Consider the following 19,479-nt stretch of genomic DNA (forward strand, 5'->3'; position numbering starts at 1 on the left):
ATGTTTTACCTCACTGCCAGCTGCTGGCTATTCTTTTTTGTAATCCTCTGACTTTTACATGGCAGGATATCTACATAAAGTATACCTACATGTAGATTTCCAAACATCCTTACATACAAAGTGAAGGAACTGCATGCAAGCAAGGGTTTGACATAAAATATAATTAAATTTATTTCAGCAGATGCAATGCAATTGCAATTCCCAGTTCTATTTGCACGGTTATCAAGTGGTAGTTGATTTACCAAAAATATTCAATAATAATTAAAGTATTTTTAATATATTTTTTTCCCCTTTTTGCGTTTCTAAATATAATTAATTTTTTATTTTTAAAATATGTGTTTATTTGTTAGAATATTTTTTATTTTATTTAATATATTTTTATAATATTTTTTTTTTCTGTTTTTGTGAGGTGTCTAAGATCAAACAGAAACACTTGACGTCAGTGTAATTGGCCAGTGAGAACAGAAAAACTGCTTAAATAGTGAGTGAGAGAGTGGTAATTTGTTCGGCCATCAACTTTCGCCCTTTTGCTGGAAGAGAAGGAAGATGCGAGATGCCCACGCTGCTGCACTCTTCTCACAACTTTCGTGACCTACCTTTCATATGTATGTATGTAAATACATATGTATGTAAGCTCAGTAAGTGAGGGAGAAATAAGACATGCAGAAACACGTCCGAAGCTTTCGGACGCATGCATGCACTGTTATCGCAGTTTTCCCAGTTCCTCCCCCCCGTCCCTCATTGAAAGCGTTCGTAAAGCAGTCAATCAAGTCGTGCGCCCAAATATTTTGTTTTGCTTTGCATATTCGTTCGTTGTATGTGTGTGTGTTTCTCGTCTAGCTTTTTGTTTTGAGCTTTCGTTGGCTTTCATGCATTCTTCCTCCATATTTAATTTACATATTTTCATAGATTTTTCAAAGATGTTTATTTCGTTTGTGAATTTAAATTCGAAAAAATATTATACACATATTAAATACAATAATTTTAATGTTGCAATAAATTGTACAATTAAAACGGATATTTACAGTGATTCCTCCTCCGCGTCTCCCGAATCACGTCACACTGATCTCCTCATCGCTGTCGGAGTTCGAGTCATCGTAGTCGTCGTAGTACAGCTTCATGAACTCAGAGCTCTGCTGCTGCTGCTGTTGTTGCTGTTGCTGTTGTTGTTGCTGCTGTTGTTGTTGTTGCTGCTGCTGGTGATGGTGGTGCAATTGTGCTGCTGCTGCCGCCGCCGCCAGCTCCACCTCACGCATGGCCGTAAAGTGGGGTGAGTGGTGGAGCTGCTGCTGCAGCTGCTCGAAGCGCCGCTGCTTCGCCTCCTGGATGCTGCTCTCCAGCTTGAACTTGAGATCGGCCGCCACCAGCTGCTTCTGCATCTCGGCATTGATCTTGGCCTGAAACTCGGCCGCACTGCTCGCACCCGGCGGCGAGGAGGCTGCCGATGAAACCGTTGTGCCTGCACCGCCCCCTGAACCGCATGTGGGTGTGGCCCTGCCCGACTGATCGCTCATCTTGAGGCTGTTTAGGAGTGGGGGTGGCGAGCTCATTTGCATTCCCGCATACCCCGCCGAGGGATGACACGGCGAGCTCCTGCTGCTGACGGACTGCGGTGATTTGGGTGTGACAGCAGCCGGCGGCGGCTCATCCTTGGCAATGCCACCAGGCGGCGGCGGCGGCGTGACACTGCCATTGGGCGACAGCAGGGAGGGGGAGATCGGTGTGAGGGGTCGATCACACTTGGCATCGGACAGATCCGGATTGGGATTGTTCTTGTTGGGCAGCGTCTGGTCGCGGGAGCCGCCGCTGGCCAGCAGCTCCCTCTCCTTGGAGTTTCGCCACTTCATGCGGCGATTCTGAAACCAAATTTTCACCTGCAAACGAAAGGATAAAAAACGGAGTTAGATATGGATTCAATCTTGCAGTGAAATGGGTAAATTAATGCTGTCCATCTTCGGATGGAAAGCTGTCTGGCCCAGGCAGCAGCGGACGTTAGTTTTTCCCTCCAAAAAACTTTTCATGGCCACAGGGGCGGATGAGTTCCAATTCCTTCAACGTTTTTCCGGTCACAAAACAACTTTTTCCCTCCGACAAATAAACTTTTCTGTGGCAAATTGAATCTAAAATCTACCAACTACCCGCCCATCCTCTCAGTTTTCCCCTCCCTACTCTTCCTTCTGCGTTATGTTGTCGTGTGTGTGGGCGTGGCCCTGGCCAGAGTAAAACTTTGAACTGCAATGCCAGCGCCAGACGCCCGAGCATATCCATAATAAATGCAAATTAGAGAGACATTTACCCAAAAGCGGCAACAAATTGATTAGAGGCCCGGCCGCACAGTGGAACAAACCAAAGTTAAGTGCCGAAAAAAGGTCTGCATAGTGGTGCAAAATGTGCAAGGAATGTGTAAAGTTTTCTACGAATTTGTGTACGAATACTGTTGAGGCCACAAAGTTGGTCCAGCAAACATGCTGTAAGTTTGCCATTCATTCATTCCCCCTCTGGACAGTCCTTCTCCATTTCTCTCTCTGTGTATCTGTGTGTTTTCCCCTGTTGCTTTGCTGCATTTGACAGGCAAGCAGCGCAGAGGCACAGACACTTGAAGCAGATTTGCCGGATACTCTGGGACCTGGACCGTGCCACCACCTCGGCGACTGTTTGTGAGTTATTATGTAGTGGGTGTTGCGTCCTTGTTGATGCTGCTGCTGCTGCTGCTCCTGCCTCTTGTGTGCATGCCTATGACACAGCAGGACATTCGCACTTTGTTGCAAAATCCCCACCAAACAATTTGCAACAATTTATGGGCCGCACTCCTTCTTCTTCGGTAATTAGATTGTGACTTGATGTGAAATTTTCAAGCAAATTGATGCGTGAAATTGGAAACTGGAACCCTAATCTCTAAACATTTATAAATAAATAAGTAAAAAAGTTGCTGACATGTTAAACAAGCGATTAACCGCAGAGATTTCTACGACAGCGAACGACTATAATGCCCCAGGGACACGTGCCAAAAATGTTCTCAGTTTGCTGTTCCGCTTACTTCCGGTCATTGAGTTTTCCAACCCACCAGTGGGAATCCAACCAACCACCAGCCCCATCCCCACAAGCAATTGAAATAATAAGCTCAGGCGGCGATAAGATTAATGATTATGGGTCCCGTCCACAGCCCAAAAGTCAGTCGTAACTGGCGGGGGAGGACCCATTACAGAGGGCAGAGGACAGAGGGCAGAGGACAGAGAGTTTTGCTCTAGCCACCGACTGCCCACCGTCGTCATCGTCATCGTCATCGTCTGTTTCTGATGGAAATTAATTATAAAGCGTGCAATTTAGTGTGCCAAAGAGAGGGAGGCGTCTCGGAAAATTGGGCAGCGTACTTCCTTCCGTTCTGTCGCAGACTTTTCTATTTCAACTTTCTATCGGCGGCTACCAAGTTTAATGAGCTTGAAATTATGATGTTTGCCTTCGCACAACACAGCCAATGGGCAGAAATTAAATACAACGTATAAGTATAATTAGAACCTGTTCCAGTTCAACCGATGTCAACGATGTCTCGGACTGCATGCTGTAATTATTCTGCAACGGAAATTCCTCAATCAAACAGCTCGCATCGCATGGAAATTGTAAGTGGAAATATCAGTTGCATTATTACGTACACCGAAACGGGTCGAGCTTTAGTTCTATTATTGCACTGCGAGTACTCGTAATCGTAGTCCCCAGCTTGTTAACAAATATTGGCCATGTAATGTGCCCCTGCCCTGCCCTTGCCCCCCGTACATCATACATATAATTATTGTCTAACACAAAAATATTCGCTTAATTTTTGCCGGTCAGTAAATAATTAAAATTTATGCTAATATTTATGGTGGCTACGGCTACGGCAACGGCAACGGCGACAAAAACCAAAATTCAATTGTTGTGCCACGTAATTAGGGTAAATGTTTTTCCACAGCGATTTAAATTAAGTTTTAAGCCGGGAAAGGCGATTATTTAATAGAGTTTGTGTGTGGCAAAGCTGCACTGTAGTTAGTTTTGCTCCTTGGGAAGTTCCTCTGCTTAGCTTTATCTCTTTCATTTCAATTACAGTCCAGAATGAAGTTCTTCTGCAGCCATTTGCCTACTCAATTCCAGCTAAACTGTTTGCCACTTTGTCGAAGAGCCACCACACATATTAATCTCTGCTGTCCTAACGTAGTTCCCCTACCATGGAAAGACACACAGAGAATAAGCCAAAACGATAAGTAACATATTTTTCTGACACGCTGCCAGCATAACGCGCATGGAATTTGTTTGAAGTTTTTATAAACCACCCAGAAATGAGAGTCAGCTCTTGCTGACTATTGTGGGAGTGGGTAAGCTACAAATTGCTTGGGCCAAGTGCGGCCTGCCCTGCCCTGCCCTGCCCTGCCCTGCCATTCCCCTCTACTACTTTTTTGCTGCCCGAAAATTGACTTTGGGCAATGAGCACAAGCTGTTGTTGCGCTGAGGGGAGAATGGAATGGAGTTGGGAATGGAGTTGGAAATGGGAATGGGAATGAAGTCTCTACCCCCCCACCTATTCGAGTTTCTGACTTCTGCCAATCTCGTCGGGGGCAACATGTGTTAACTAATGAGCCTGGGATACTGGATGGTTGGTTGGACTGCTGTCAACCCATTTGGGCCACCCCCGAAATGTCATTCGATATGCGGCGTAATAGCGTATTAAATAGTCTGCTACTATTTGCCAAAGTCATTTCAACAGCAGTTGGCAGTGCGTTTTGGGTTACTGTCCATCTACTGGCCATGGTCGATTTGTCCACCCAAACCCAAACCCAAACCCAAACCCAGCTCCTGCCGCTCCTCGTTGTGGTTATTGTTCTAGTGGAGGGTCCCATTCCGTCCCCCCCACAGTGGCTGAAGTGTTTGCCAAAGACTTTGGATTGTGGCGGGACGAGCATTTATTTAGCAATTTGTCAACAATTTATTTTGTAACCAAAGCTGCAAATGATGGTTTTTAATGTTTCCCAGGGGGAGGGAGCATCCAGAATTGGCAAATTGAAATGAAATTTGAGTCAGGAACATGTTTCGGGTGTGTTTAAGTGTTCTTTGATTGCAGACAAGTGAAATGGAAATGTAAATTGATTTGGCACTAATAGGGAATCAAGAAAGTTGCCATGGAGTGCAGCAACTTGAAGATATTCAAAGTCTACCATGAGTTAGTAGAGTTTTGGATGTATGGAAAGTCAAAGAAGGAAATGTCAAACCATTCAAAATATTAACTAAACAATACATAAAATATATTCAATTCTCTTAATGATAGCTCAGCCCCCAAACCCCTTCAAAACTATCTAAAACATCCATAATCCATATAAGCAATGAAATCATTCTTGTGCCAACTACCAAAAAGGATAACAAGGCTCATAAAAAACAAAGCAAATCACACAAAAGAACAACCCAAATGGAGTGTGTTAAATATCTGCAGCAAAAAGGGGATTTCGTGGACTCCCACTCAGGGATTATTTATCATTGGAATTGATTTAAAGCCGCCGCAGAACGAAAGAAATCGAAATCACAAACCAAATAAAAACGAAATTCTGGAAAAATGTCTGCGCCCTCGCCACACTCCACACACACACAAAAGACAAGGCAGACTGAAATGAAAATAAAAATATTTATAACGTGAAAAATGCCAAAAGGGCCACACAGTGAGAGAGAGAGAGAGGAAGAGGGACAGCGACACAGTCGGGGAGTTGATTGCCGAGCGTTGGCGGGAATTTCCTTTATCCTTTATCCTTTATCCGCTCTGGCATTCTGGTATTCTGGCTCTGCTCTACGAGTATTTTTCTTCTTTTTCTTTTTTGCTCCCCCATTTTTCGACAAATCAAAAACAGACGAATTTGTTTTGGACATGACACTTAAAAAGTTGCCGCAGAGAAAGAGAGAGACCCAGACACGTGTGTGTGTGTGCGTGTGTGTGTGTGTGTGTGTGTCTGCGGGGGTTGCACGGCAAGTACCAGCCTGACGCCTTTAGCCCATGGCCTTTTGTGTATTGATTTAAAAATGCAAATCACATTTAGCCTCAAGATGTTTTCATTTCCGCTGTTTTGGGTTTGGCTGTGGCAGACGCCTGCAGACAGCAACCAGAGACCAGACACCAGAGACCAGAGAGCAGCCAGCGCTGAAGTGTCATTAGTGGCAATTAAATTTATAGCGAGCGGATTATGAGGCTGGTAACTGTCAGTTGCACTGCCCCAACTGAAGAGGGGCGTGAATGATGCACAGAGTGTGTGTGTGTTTGGGATTATTGGAGGGTGTGTGTGTGCTACGATGGGAATGCTCTCAAGATGGATGGCACAGCGGTATTTAGTCTTTTGATTTGAATACTTTTCCCCATAAAATATTTCAATTATTAGATGTAGAAGCATCGCGGCACATTCTTGCACTCATTGCCAGAGATTTGCCCATTAATATGCAGCTCCTGGCACTCTCTCCGTTTTATTTACTCCAATCTACCAGTTAATAACCATTAGGATACTCGACCACGCCTTTGCACGTGACGTGCATTCCACACAGTCGCGGGGGAAAAAAAAGCACAGACCAGAAAGTCGCCCCATAAATCGCGTTTTGAGCTGCAATAAACGCACGCGGTTTTTGGACCGGGCCCGGGGCCGGCGCGATTTTTCGAGTGCGTTTGTAAAAATCGCAATAAACGTTGCAATGAACAACACTCGAAATGATGAATCACCTGAATCCGCAGCCAGCATTCACCATTCACCAGTCACCAGTCACCATTCACCATCATCAATGCAACGTTTGGCAGACCACAAGGCACGCGACGCTGAAACCATTCCTGGACATCTCTCATGCGGCTGCTCCTGCTGCTGGTCCACTGCAGGCCCAGTGCAATATATGAGAATATTTATGGCAGGCAGCAGTGGGTGCAGTGTGGGGGCTGCAGTGAAATGAACAACAAATGGCCGCAAAAAAGTGCAGCACAACGAAGGATGAAGGCCCTTAAATCATGTTGCATACAACTAGGCGCAATGCAATCCACTCACACAACAGCCAAAGGCACTGACACCCACCCACACATACACTCAACCTGTGTCACTCGAGTGTGAATATCCGCACTCGTTCATCACCCACACCAGCAGCAGCGGCAGCACTCGAACCGTTGTCCAGGTTCTCCCTCAACCCTCAACCCACAGCCCACAGCCCACAGCCTCGCATCCCCCAGCAGCTGCTTGTTAATGGAGCTCTCAGCTTTCTCTCGGTGTCGCCATGGCCGCCGGCTGGCCAACACTTTGTGTGTCCTTTGTCCCGGGTCCCCATTCGTGGGTCCAGCTACCGCAAGCCGGACACCCGCTGCGTTATGATTGCGAATTTTTCTGACATTTTCGCACATTTTTGCACATTTTTGTTGCTTCTCCCTGTCCACTTTGCCTTTTGTTTTTGTCACCGTCGACATTTTCTCCATTTTCAATTTGACAAACTGCAATTGATGAATGCTTTGAACTGTTCTCACTCAAAGATTTATGACCAAAAGTGGGGGATAATAATCATAAAATAATAGTAAGGGAACCCCTGACAATCGGATTTTGAATGCTGTAAAAGGAACCCAAAATGTGCCACATGTGGAAGTCTTTTGATTGCCGATTTAATTCCATAAACTTTCACTTTGTTTATATTCATTTTTGCCTATTCCCCAACAAGTCTGCCTTGGTCTACATAGATACTGGCTGCCTGCCTGCTTGAATTCTGTTCGATGTAAACAACTGCAAGCTCAAAACGATTTAGAGCAACTATTTATGACCCACTTCCACACCGTAAGCCTAATCAATAACAGCGCAACTTGTATAATTCCGCACTTGGCAAACTAATCGTAGACGTTTATAGTCGAGAATTACAGCATCTGTAGCCACAGCCACTACTTGGTATGAGATTGTATTCCAGTGTTGTAGATGGAATGCTCGACCCAGACCTAGGTCTAGGTCTAGGGCATTGTAAGATCATTAAGGTGTAAGTGATCGATCGATCGAGGGGCGTGACATGTGCAATGAGTTGATGAATTCATGTTTCAAATCCAAAACTGGACACGCTTATTGTGTAATTATGAAACATTTTTATGAATTACATGTGCTAGTGAAAGGAGGAAAAGCAACAAAGAAAGAGCTGCACTAATTTGGCAGAACATTGTCAGTCATCAGCATCATCATCATCATCATCATCAGCAGGACTCTGCCGCAGCCGTCGGCCTTTTGGCAGGCATCCCTTCCAATGGTGGTGACAACTGCTGTGTTCTCGTGGAACTGTGTCTCCGACTGCTACTGTGATTGAGTTGTGATCGATCGACATTGTGACAAGCCCGAATTGGCCACGCAAATTCCGTGGCCATGTGAAAATGCGAAAAAGGTTCTTCCTCTGCATTGCGCTTTCTCTTTTTTCTGAGTTGAACAAAAATTAATTTAATTATTGCATGACACACAGTGAGAAGGAAAGGGCAGCCAAAAAGAAGAAAGAAATCAATGAAAGCTGTCCCTCCCTCAGTCGTGTCTGTCTGCCCTCTCAGCTTCAGCCACAGTCTCCTCGGACGAAATGAATTTCTTATAGCTCGTTATAATTTCATTATATTTCCACGCCACACACACAGCTAGCTCCGACCTTTGCTTATATATCAGCTCTGACTCTCCCTGTCTTGTATATATTTGGGATATGTACGGGCTGGCTGGCTGGCTGGCGACCACCCAAGACGACAGCCGCCCCCAGCGACTGCGCATTTCAAGGAGCAACCGCCCTGCCCTGCCCAGCTCCCATTACCTTCTTCCGCCGCTGCTGCCATTTTCCACTCTGCGCAGCCATTGCCGAGCCAAAGAGCTTTGCTCCCTGTTCCAGGGCGGAGTTTTATTTTCATTGTTCGCTCTTTGTTTTTACTGCAGGAGTGCGAGCACGAGTACGAGGACTCTGTGTATATTTTATATTCCCGTCGCCTTTTGTTGTCTGCTTATTTAAAGCTGATTTGAAAAGTTTCATCAGCGGTCAAATATCATTTTACGAGCATAATGGCATAATTTTATTTATGCTCTTAGTCTGGCGGAGCTTATTGATTTTTTCAGTGGCATATCACAGGCGATGGGCCAAAGTTTAGTGGATAAAGTTGAGGCCAAAGTGGGCAGCAGCGGATAAATGCTAATTGAGTGTTTAATTTGAAAGTGTTACAGGGAAAGGGTAAAGATTTCCTTTGAAAGAACGCGGAGGAGTTGATCAAAGGCCACCTGGGGTACAATGTCATCGATGCAATGGCATTCAAATGGAAGAAAAAAAGTTAGAAAGGGGGCACCCGGATTTGAACCAGGGACCTCTCGATCTGCAGTCGAATGCTCTACCCCTGAGCTATACCCCCAACTGGTGAATACGCCCAAATCTGTCCAAATAAACGCCAAGATCGAAGCTCACCTGAGAGTCCTTGAGGCCCAGTCTTTCGGCCAGCTTCTTGCGATCCGGCTTGCTGATGTATTTCTGCTGCTGGAAGCGCTTCTCCAGCCCCTTCCTCTGAGAGTCTGCAACAGAAGCAACAATTATAAATTATCCAGGATCCAGCATGGGAGCTTGGTGTCCCAGTCCACGCACCTGAGAAGACGGCACGTCGCATCATGCCACGTCGTGGCTTGCCACGCGTCGAATGGGCCCACGGGAAGCCCTGGCCCGGCGGCAGGGGAAACACTTGGGCGCCAACTGCAAGTGCAACAAACGGAAGGGAGAGCGAGGGAAGTAGAGGAAATGCATTAGACCAAAACACTTGTTAATGCGCACTGCGGGTGGGCTGTGTCCAGGATTCAGGACTCTTACCACTCATGTAGGGATTGCGGCAGTGCGCCAGCAGCGAGTGCAAGTGCGGATGGTTGAGGGTGTGCGGCAGGAATGGGGTCGGTCGACTGGGCATGGGCTTCGCAATCACCGGATGAATCGCTGGCGGTGGAGGCGGTGGCGGTGTGGGCAATCCCCCGCCACCAGCTTGACCGTTTAACAGTTGCTGCTGCTGAAGCTTTTCTTGCGTTAATCTTCGATTGCCATTGTCCTCCATGTCGCCATTTGCATTGCCCAACTCCTGGCCGGAGTTACTCTGACTCTGGCTCTGGCTTTGGCCATTGCTGGTGCTGGTGCTGGTGCTGTGATTGTTGTCGCTATCACTAATTGTGCTGCCAGGTGACGACGACGAGGATGCGGCCGTCGTCGCTGCGGTTTGCGGTTGACAACTATTGCCAGGATGCGGCTGCTGCTGGGGATGTGGATGTGGATGCTGCTGCTGCTGCTGCTGCTGATGCTGATGGTGGTGGGAGTGTGGATGTGGATGTGGATGCTGTGCATGTGGATGCCCCGCCAGTTGATGCGTTAGAAATGCGGGATGCGGAAAATGGGCTGCATGCCCCGGCCCATGATGATGATGATGATGCGGCGGCGGCGGCGGCGGCTGATGGTGATGCGAATGTTGCAACTGTGGATGCTGCTGATGGTGTTGGTGATATTGATGTGTGTGTTGTTGCATAAAGTTTTGTTGTAGATAAGGCCATATATGCTGCGGTTGCATGAATTCTGTGAGCGGCGGAAGAAGAGGTGGGAAAAACAATTAGTGGTGACAGCAATTAACTATAAATGGGAGGCGGAATGATCAGGCTACTGGCAGACACTGGGTGGAGGGAAAAGTAACAGTCAGTTGGTCAGAGGAAAGTATAACCCACACTCTTTAATGTTTTATTTGTTATACAATTAAATCATTATCTTTTCAGCTACTCCCCCGCCGAGAAACACAGACTTTCAAGTTCCAGTCAGCATTCTCAGATTGTCAGATTGTCAGCCGTGGAACACGCAAACTGGCAGCTCCAAGACAGCAACTCCTTGCCAACTTCCAGACAGGCAGCACCAACACATCGCATAACCCCAAAACAATGGCAGCCCAAATCTGCTTTGAAGTGTCAGTGTAAAGTTGGCATAATTAAGCCCCAACCCCCAACCGCCAACCCTCCACAGACAGACACAATCGCACCTTGAGAGCAAACTTTGGCGCCTTTCGTCTCGGATAGGGGTGAGTTTTTGTGGGGAGCTTTGCTGGCTGCATTTCATATTCTAATTAAACACCCCAAAAAGGCAGGCAGACGCCATTGCTGTGGCTGTCTCGCTCTCTCACCCACGCAGCCACAAGCACACTGTTTCTGTCTCTCGTTTCACGCACATTTTGACAGGCTGGCAGGCTGGCTGGCAGGCGCTGCAGGATATGCAGGATATGATTTTAATTCGATTAGAGAAATGAAACAATTAACGTATTAACGCCTCTTTAGTTCGCTCCTGTGTGTGTGTGTGTTCCCTCTGTTCGGTTTGATGCCTCGCATCTTTGTGGTTCACAAGTTTTTGCCTGCCCGCCACCACCACCACCCCCAAAAAACATTTCCATTTCTGTGGAGCCTCCGATTTCCATGTGTGTGTGTGTGTGCTGTGCGTTGTGGTGTGGCACATGTGTGCCTAATGAGCGCACAAATTAAGTTATAATTGTTCGTTCGACTTTTGTTTGTTTTCTGTTTCTGCCCCACGACTATCGGCAGCTGTGCGCTGTGCAAAATGTGCAAAATATCTGCCGCTAAACGAAAGTTTAGGCAAAAAGGCAATTTAGTTTTGGTTCTTGGCAAATCAGTCTAATTGGTTCATTGATTGAGAAACGATGCTAATTGCGGGTGGGACAATCTAGTGGAGAAAGATGGATGAAAAATTATCACTTAATGCTACACAAAGTTGGCCTCAAGTCTCTTCTTTTAACTCAAGCTGCATTAGCTTCCCATAAACCTCTAATATATATTTATATGCGCTCATCTTTTGTGCCAATCTGCCTTCCATTTTAATATTTCTGCCACGCTTCTGCCATAAAAAATAATCACAGGCCAAAAACGTTCCATTTAAACCCCAAAATATTGGCAATAGAATCGCATAAAAAACGCAGAAAAAATATGGGATATCAGCTAGTTGCAGCCCACTCATTAATATTCGAATATAAACCCGACAACAGTAATCACATGACAATTACAATCCCGCAAATGCCACAGAGAGAGAGAACAAAGAGTGTCCACGGCATGCATTCAGATTCAGCTAAAAAACGGCCAAGGCTGAGGCTGTTACATTGACTGATGGACGATTTGTTCCGCCTACTTTTTGTGCGGTCCCACAACCCTAAGGATCCCAAGGATCAGCCACAGTCATCCCCCGATGTGAGCAGCACGCGCAGCCGCAATGCAACGAGCGGAAGAGACAGAGGATCGCCGCGGAAGTCTCATCGGAAGAGTGGAACTGGTTGCGGCACGGCATTTAGCTCGATGGGTTTCAGGCCCAATAATTTAAACATGATTAGGTGTGGTTGTGTTTTTACAGCCTGCCAGGCCCCGAGGGCTTAGGGCCACACAGACAATAATAAAAATGCACGGCGCAAAAAACGAAGGCAAACTGCGATGTACCAGGAGAAGGATCAGCATCAGGCGGCAACCCATTTTTGGACCAGAATTTTGTTATTCTTTTGGCTTTTCATATTGCAATTGTATTTCTGTTTTGTTGATGTTTGGCAAATTAATTGCCAAGCCTCATTTGTGTGGGGATCCGTTTTGTTGAGCCTCTCGAAGGGATCGACGCATCTCTTACCATTCCGCACGCGAACTCCCTCCCGTGTGTCGCCCAGGATGGCGCTGACACTGAACTTGAGAATGGGTTTGCTGTTGCTATCCTTCAGGATGGTGGTTGCCCCGGCCGCCGGAATGGTGGTCTCCTTGTGCTCCACTTTGGGCAATTTGATTGCCTGCATCTCCTCATCGTCCAGCTCCTCATCCTCCATGTGCGGCTCCTCCTCAATGTCGGCCACAATCTCATCCGCCGACGAGTCTTCATCGTCGTCCATCTCCTCGATGCTGTCGACACTCTCCGCACGGTGCTCCCGGCACTTATCACACTTGTAGCCGCGTTTCGAGCAACTGCAGCTGTCCGCCCGCTGCTCCACCGGGGACACCGACATCGACTCTGGCTGCGGCGGATCCCGCGACTCCGCGACACTCGATTCCCCGGCACGACGCGACAGGAGCATCTCGCTCAGGCTCGACTTCAGCTGGCTCTCCGTGTAGGTCTGCTGTGCATGCAGAAGACTGTCCACGAGAAAGGCCGTTGACATTACGCTCGATTCTCTCGCTCTGTGGGTAAGTCCTTTAAGTTTCTTCTTTCCGTGTTTCGTATCCCGTGTGTGGCCGTCGCGTTCGCGTCGAGTGCTCAAATCGAACTGAATGCAAAGCCCGTGCAGACTGTGACATTATCCTCGGCGCAGGAGCTCTGCAGCAGCAGCAGCAGCATCTCGCAGGAGCACAGCACAGGGGTTGCTCGGCGGTGGTTGGTCCGCGTCTCCTGCCCAGTCGTCGTCGTCCTCTGGCTCATCCGTGTGGTGTGGCACGTGATGCTGCCAGCCAGACTGCCTGCCTGCCTGCCTGCCTCCTTATGTACTCAATGTACTCTCTCTCTCTCTCTCTCGCTCTCTGTTGCTCTCTCTTTCTCTATGTGTGTGTGTGCGTGCGTGTCCTGCTCGTTATTGTTGTGCGCTTTTTATTTGATTTTATTTGTGTGAAAACAATAAAAATTTAATTTTCTTGTTTTGTTGCCTTTGCCCGTTGCCCGTGCCCGTGCCGGTGCCCGTGCCGCCGCCTTGAACTGTGACTACCTCTGCCTGCCTTCCTCTTCCTCTCTATGTATGTGTGTGTGTGTGTGTCGAGTCTTATTAGATTTGTTGGCACCACCACAGTGGGGCAAGTGCTCATGGCTGTAGCTTTTGATCTTTGCAGGCTGCCAAGTTTTTCTTTTACTTGAGATCAAATTTAGGAGCCAAAAGCCTCAACAGCTTTACTGATTAATTGCTGTTGAATTAAGAGTATATTTAAAGTCAAAACTGCATTGCAATTTGTACAAATATTTTGACTACACTTAAAAGTGAAATTTAATAGAATTTTGATTGTATCTTTGGCATACCATTTCCTTTAGTTCTTTTGAATTTCTTTGCGCAATTTGTTGCAGGCAGCACCAACCCCCACCAACAACGACCATCATCAGCTAACAAAAATAGAGAAAGAAAGAGAAAACTAAGCCAAAGGGCGCACACAGCCAAGGAGTTAGTAGATTAACTTTTATTATGACCGCAAATTAGTTGTCCTCGTCGTCGCCGTCGTCGCTGATGACGACAATCTACAATCGACGACAATGATGACTTATTTACTCAAAGTAAATGCGAATATTGCTACGAATCGGTTATGTAAGGCTTTGAGCTTAGAAGAGGCAGCAAAGGATGGAGGGACTGCGAGTGCGAGTGCGAGTGTCTGTGTTCTGTTGGCCTTTTCTATGTGTGTGCTGTGTGTGTGTACACCCCCACCCAATCTATTGTATAAGAACTAGACACACACACACACACAAACACACACACACACACTCGTAAGGGACAAGGCTAGTGAGAGCAACAGAGAGAGGAGCAACCCTTGTTGCGGCTGCTTTCGGGGCTTGGAAAATTGCAAGTGGTTGGGTTGCCGGCTGCCAGTTTGCCCAGCCAAAGTCGGGGCGTGGCCTCACTCGAATCGGAAACCCATCAAGGGGGGGGGGAGGGGGGTTTAGCAGGCGGAAAAGTGCTCTCCACAATAATAGGAAGAAGTACGACGAGGAGCGATAACAAGAGGCCATGGGGCTGCTCCTTCCACTTGTCGATTGTTTTGCGCTGCCATTTGTGGCTTTTTGCTTTCATATGAAGCACGCCTCAAAGGATTACCCGAACCCGAACCCCCAGCTCCAGCTCCAGCTCCAGCTGCAAAGTGGATCCATGCTGCTCCTGATTTGCCTCCTCTGCTGGGGCTGCCTCTGCTCTGCGAGTACATAAAACATGCTCATATAAGCGTATAAATATGTGATAATAATGATTAAAAGTTCTCATCATGCCATCATCATTTATGCAAAGGATTTCTCACTGTCTCCTGCTCCTCCTCCTTCTCCTTCTCCTTCTCCTTCTCTTTGTGTGTGTGCTTGGCAGTGTGTGCGCTGAAGAGTCCTTACATTTTTATTTGGCACCAACACATGACTTAAGCCGAATATTTTCCATTTTCCACAATTTGGGTTTGGCTCTCTCTTCCGTTGTGTTTGGGTTCTGTGTATCTCCGACTCTTACGCTATGATTGCTTCATTCTTTGTAGTTGCCATAATATGAGGACAATTATTTGATAAGTGGGTTGAATGTGCAGCAGTAGCACCAGGAGCTGTCGGAGCCTTTCCTTCTGTTCTGGTTCGGTTCCGTTTCCGCTTCCTGTTCGCTTTTCGCTTTTCGCATTTCGTATTTGTGTTTTATCTGGCATTGTCATGGCGCTGCTTTTTGACAAATGAAAGGGGTCGTCACATCACCAAAACAGGCTTTTGATATACATCCTCCCACTTCCCCTGTGGATGCCACCACCCCCCCTGACTCCATTCCTCCTGCTCCCGGGTGGACCGGAGGACCAAGTGTTAAAGACAAACTTTTAATTGTTTTTCAGAGTGTTGACTTGAGTTGAGTTTATTTTTCATTTTTATTCAGATTTTGTATTTTATGGAGTTTTTTGTTTGTTGTTTTGTCTGTAATTTGTTTGCCGAATTGGAAATATGTAAATTATTAAATAATGCCGCTGCTGTGGCCGCCTAAGGGCTGGGCCTGTTGTGGGGATTATTGTGCTGTAAATGTTGGACTTTTCGTTTTGGCTTTTGGCTTTGTGCTGAAAATGAATATAAGAAGAGACTTTTGGCTGTGGCTGAGTTGTAGATGCAGCAAAGTGTGTAGATGCCAATTTTATGTTTATTCTGTGGAAAGATCAAAGCGTGGCTTCAACCAGAATTTCTTGGATATTTCTTTCGTCTTATAGGCAAACTTATCGGCTCTTTCTTCAATTCTGAACTGACACTTTTCAGCAGCAGATGTTTCGTTCCACTATCTTGATATTTCTGGATATCTACTTGCTGTTTCATATTCAATCCTGAAGCTTGTAATAGCTCCATTTAATTTCCCTTTCGTTTGACTCTTCAGCAACAGATTTCGCTCTTTCTTCTTTATTTTTGTTGAACTTCTTTCTTTCTGTGGCTCTATCTTGACGCTTCAACAGCCAAATCCCCAGAGTTGCAGCATGCCACATCATTTCCATGCTGCCACTTCAAGAGCTCAAAACTCTTTTGCAAGTTTCACTTTGATTCACTTCCTTGGCCGGCCATACATTTTTGGGGCAGGTAAACGCAAAGACTTTTCCTGTGTCGTAACTGGAATGCTGCCACATGCCACTCCAGCTTGGAGAATAAACAACTTCATGGCTTCGAATGGGAATGGGAATGCCAATACGAATGCGAATGCGAATGGAATCGAATGCCATTGACAGCCGCATCATTATATGGATATCATTATCGTGTATCGACTGCTGCTCCCCCGCCCTGCCAGGGGGAAATAAAAGGTAAAATGTCACAAGATGCTGCACGTTGGCTCTGTGTGGGTGTGCTTGCTTGCTTGCTTGGTTGAGTGGCAGTGGCAGTGGCAGTGGCAGTGGGGGGCGTGGCTGGGCAATATAATAAAGCGCAAACATTTATACACGACACTCGATGGTGGCTCGAAGGACGGCGATATAGAAAAAAGCATTCCAACCGACTTAACTGTCGATATCAGCTGCTGCCATGGCCATGTCCTCCAGTTGGACTACCCATAGCCCGTACCCCTGTACCGCTGTACCCCTGCTCCAGCTGCTGGCCTTCAGCTCCATTCCCTTCCATTGAAATGAATGCGAATTCTGTTTGGCATCGATTTTCAGGACAACGTTTATTATTTTTATTATATTCCGCACGGGAACTAGGAGGGCAGCAGGGGGAATCCACAGTGTGTGTCTGTGTCTGTGTCTGTGTCTGGGGTGGCTGGCAAATTATGGGCTTTTCATAACGTTAACAGTCGCATAAATACGCTCTTTGTGTCAGCCAAGTAGAAAAAATGCGATAAAAGATTATAAAGTGTGTGTTGTCGCTTTGGCTTTGGCTTTGGCTTTCGGCTTTCGGCTTGGCTTTTGCTGCCCAGGATGGGGCACAGAAGTGTGCTGGGTGCTGGGTGCTGGGTGCTGGCTGGGCGTGGTGTGCGGCGACATCTGTTTCCGACATCTTTTAATAAAATTTTCATCTTTATTACAAAACGATTGTTTTATGCGCCCAGCCAGTGCAGCCAGACTCCCGCAGCCCATCTGCTCCCTCTGCTCTCTCTTCGAGGCGAATCTCTTAGCTGGCCAGAACTTCAACTTGAACTTGGACCGGCGGACGTGTCCTGCTGCCGGAAGTCCTTCAGCGAGTCGCGAGGAAGTAATTAGAATGAAGCGATTTTTGGGCGCCAACTTTTTCTTCACTTTTTTATTTGCACTTTTTTCTGCATAAAGTTTTTATTTGCTGCAAAACAGTTTATGAAAATATTATTATTCGTTCTCCCTTATTTTATTACTTTATTTCACGCACTCCTTTTATTTACTGACCCCTCAATGCCCCTCAATATGGAAATAATTGCCAACTTTATTGGTTAATTTATGAAATTTACACATTTAATGGTTGCCTCTTTGTTGTTGTTCTATGCTCCACGTATGTGTGTGTGGCTTGGGTGGTTCGGTAGTTGCGGCTTTTGCGGTGGCTCGCTTATGCCACACAATACCATCCATATATTTATTTGTTTTTGGACAATGTGCTCGGGTTGGTTGGTGCAAAGTGGAGAGGAGGAGAGTGTTGTTCAGCTGAGTGGCTGTTAAGTGGATCTGTTTGTTAGCTGCATAATGAATTGTGGTTAATATTTAAATGCCAAAAGGTAAGGTATGGCAAAGGGGAACCATGGGTTATCCAACACTTTTCACTCTGCTCATTGTCTATTCTCTTTCTCGCGCTTTACAATCGCCCTCCTTATGTCTCTCCACTTGCTCTAGTTTCCCCTTCTTCTATTTCTATAGTTTATGTCTCTTTCCAGCCTCTCCATCTCTCTGATTTAACATTCAACTCTCTCTTATGGGACTCTTTCCTAAATGCAGTTCATGATCTATGGTTGACCTTCCCCTCCTCTGGGTTGGTATATATTTTCGCAATTTTTTGCTGGAACTTCGTTGATTTTTGATGTACGCATGAGGGCGCCGATTAAGCCAACTGGAAAATTTGCCCAGCCCTGCCCCCAAACCAAAGCATTTCCCTCACCAACTCCATGGACCACTCGCCCCATAACCTTGCAATAGCAACAAATAAATAAACAAAAGCTTTAAGCGAAAACAGAGCAAAAAAAGAGCCACTCCGAGAGTTGCATAAAGTTCAAACAAAAGAGGGAGCAGCAGAGGCGACGGCAATTAATATTTTTTATTGCATACAAATTGCATAATTAGTCAAAACTAAATGACAGACCCACAAACAGGCAGGAGCAGGGGCAGGAGCAGGAGGTGGTTAAAGGAGTAAGGCATCGACGGGGATGGGTGAAGCCCAAAGGGGCGGGCAGACAACAAATGTGTTGTTGTGATTAATAAAATTACACGAAATTGCAAAGGTCCGCCAGAAGCAGGCGCAGAAGGGGAGTGAGCTGAAATACAACAATATTTGACAGCTCGAAACAATTATAACAGAGGCAGAAGCAGAGGAGACCCAAAAGCAGGCCAACACGAAGGGTTGCTGCTACCAGAGACTGAATTAAATTCTGGAGAAAAAAAGGACCATCACTTGACGCTGCGGCCAGGGAGGGGAAGGTAAGGAAAGACGGGGCAGCGTTTCGGCAACGTGTGAAAGAAGGACTACTTGACTCACAAGGCGCAGAGCACAATTTTTAATTAATTTCCATGTTTCCTTGTACTTTGCTGACTTATGTGACTCTCTGCGGACAATTCCCTCGATTCGAGTCCATCCAGGCGTAAGTAACATTGCAATTTACGAGTCTAAGAAGTGTATGAGTCTGTTGTCCTCAATAGTTGTCACTGTTTTGCCTTCTAGTTGAGTTGAGTGTAATTAGTCAAAACAAATTTCGTTGGAGATTTATGGGAAGTTGGTGAAAAGAGTTGCAGAAATGTTTCGAAATCAATGGGGAGACACGCATTTTATTATCACTAAAAAGTTAAGAGTCTGAAGGATGATCTTGATCTATATTATTGGATCTTTCTCTTTGATTGATCATTTGCAAACCGCCTTTGCTCTAGGAATCTTTCTCAATACTCTACTCTCAATATCCTGTCACTTCTTCTACTTGACTCTTTCGCTTCAACCATGTTAATCTCAATGTTAATCCATAGCATTTCATTTCATTTCCTTTCCATTGATGGATTGATCTCATTTCGGCAACATCCACATCCACTCCCACTCTCCACTGTTGTGCCTGATCCACCTTCATATTGTGCCCGATTCCATAACAAGTTGTCAGCGCTAATTAGAGACTTTTGCCAGCTGACGCCGCAACCCCCC

The 19,479-nt window shown here is 46.2% G+C and overlaps 2 protein-coding genes and 1 non-coding gene across 3 annotated transcripts in view; 1 reads left to right on the plus strand and 2 right to left on the minus strand.

The window, feature by feature from the left end:
* Positions 1-914: 914 nt before the first annotated feature.
* Positions 915-13,254, minus strand: LOC117587161 (myb-like protein Q). The gene is made up of 5 exons (XM_034277667.1): positions 12,649-13,254; positions 9,820-10,563; positions 9,601-9,705; positions 9,427-9,530; positions 915-1,874 (listed from the first exon to the last, which is right to left on the minus strand). The coding sequence occupies exons 1-5, from the start codon at positions 13,166-13,168 to the stop codon at positions 1,053-1,055; spliced, it is 2,295 nt and encodes a 764-aa protein (XP_034133558.1). The 5' UTR covers positions 13,169-13,254; the 3' UTR covers positions 915-1,052.
* Trnac-gca lies at positions 9,302-9,373 on the minus strand. Its single transcript has one exon. It is a non-coding gene; the product is annotated as a tRNA-Cys (tRNA).
* A 293-nt stretch (positions 13,255-13,547) lies between the features above and the next one.
* The window catches only part of LOC117587045 (lysosome membrane protein 2), a 28,411-nt gene continuing 22,479 nt past the window's right edge, over positions 13,548-19,479 (plus strand). The window contains exon 1 of the mRNA XM_034277478.1: positions 13,548-13,557. The gene's annotated coding sequence lies outside the window, so the exon portion shown is untranslated. The remainder of the gene's footprint in view (positions 13,558-19,479) is intronic.

Source organism: Drosophila guanche, unplaced genomic scaffold, assembly GCF_900245975.1.
Source record: "Drosophila guanche unplaced genomic scaffold, DGUA_6, whole genome shotgun sequence".
Taxonomy (NCBI): domain Eukaryota; kingdom Metazoa; phylum Arthropoda; class Insecta; order Diptera; family Drosophilidae; genus Drosophila; species Drosophila guanche.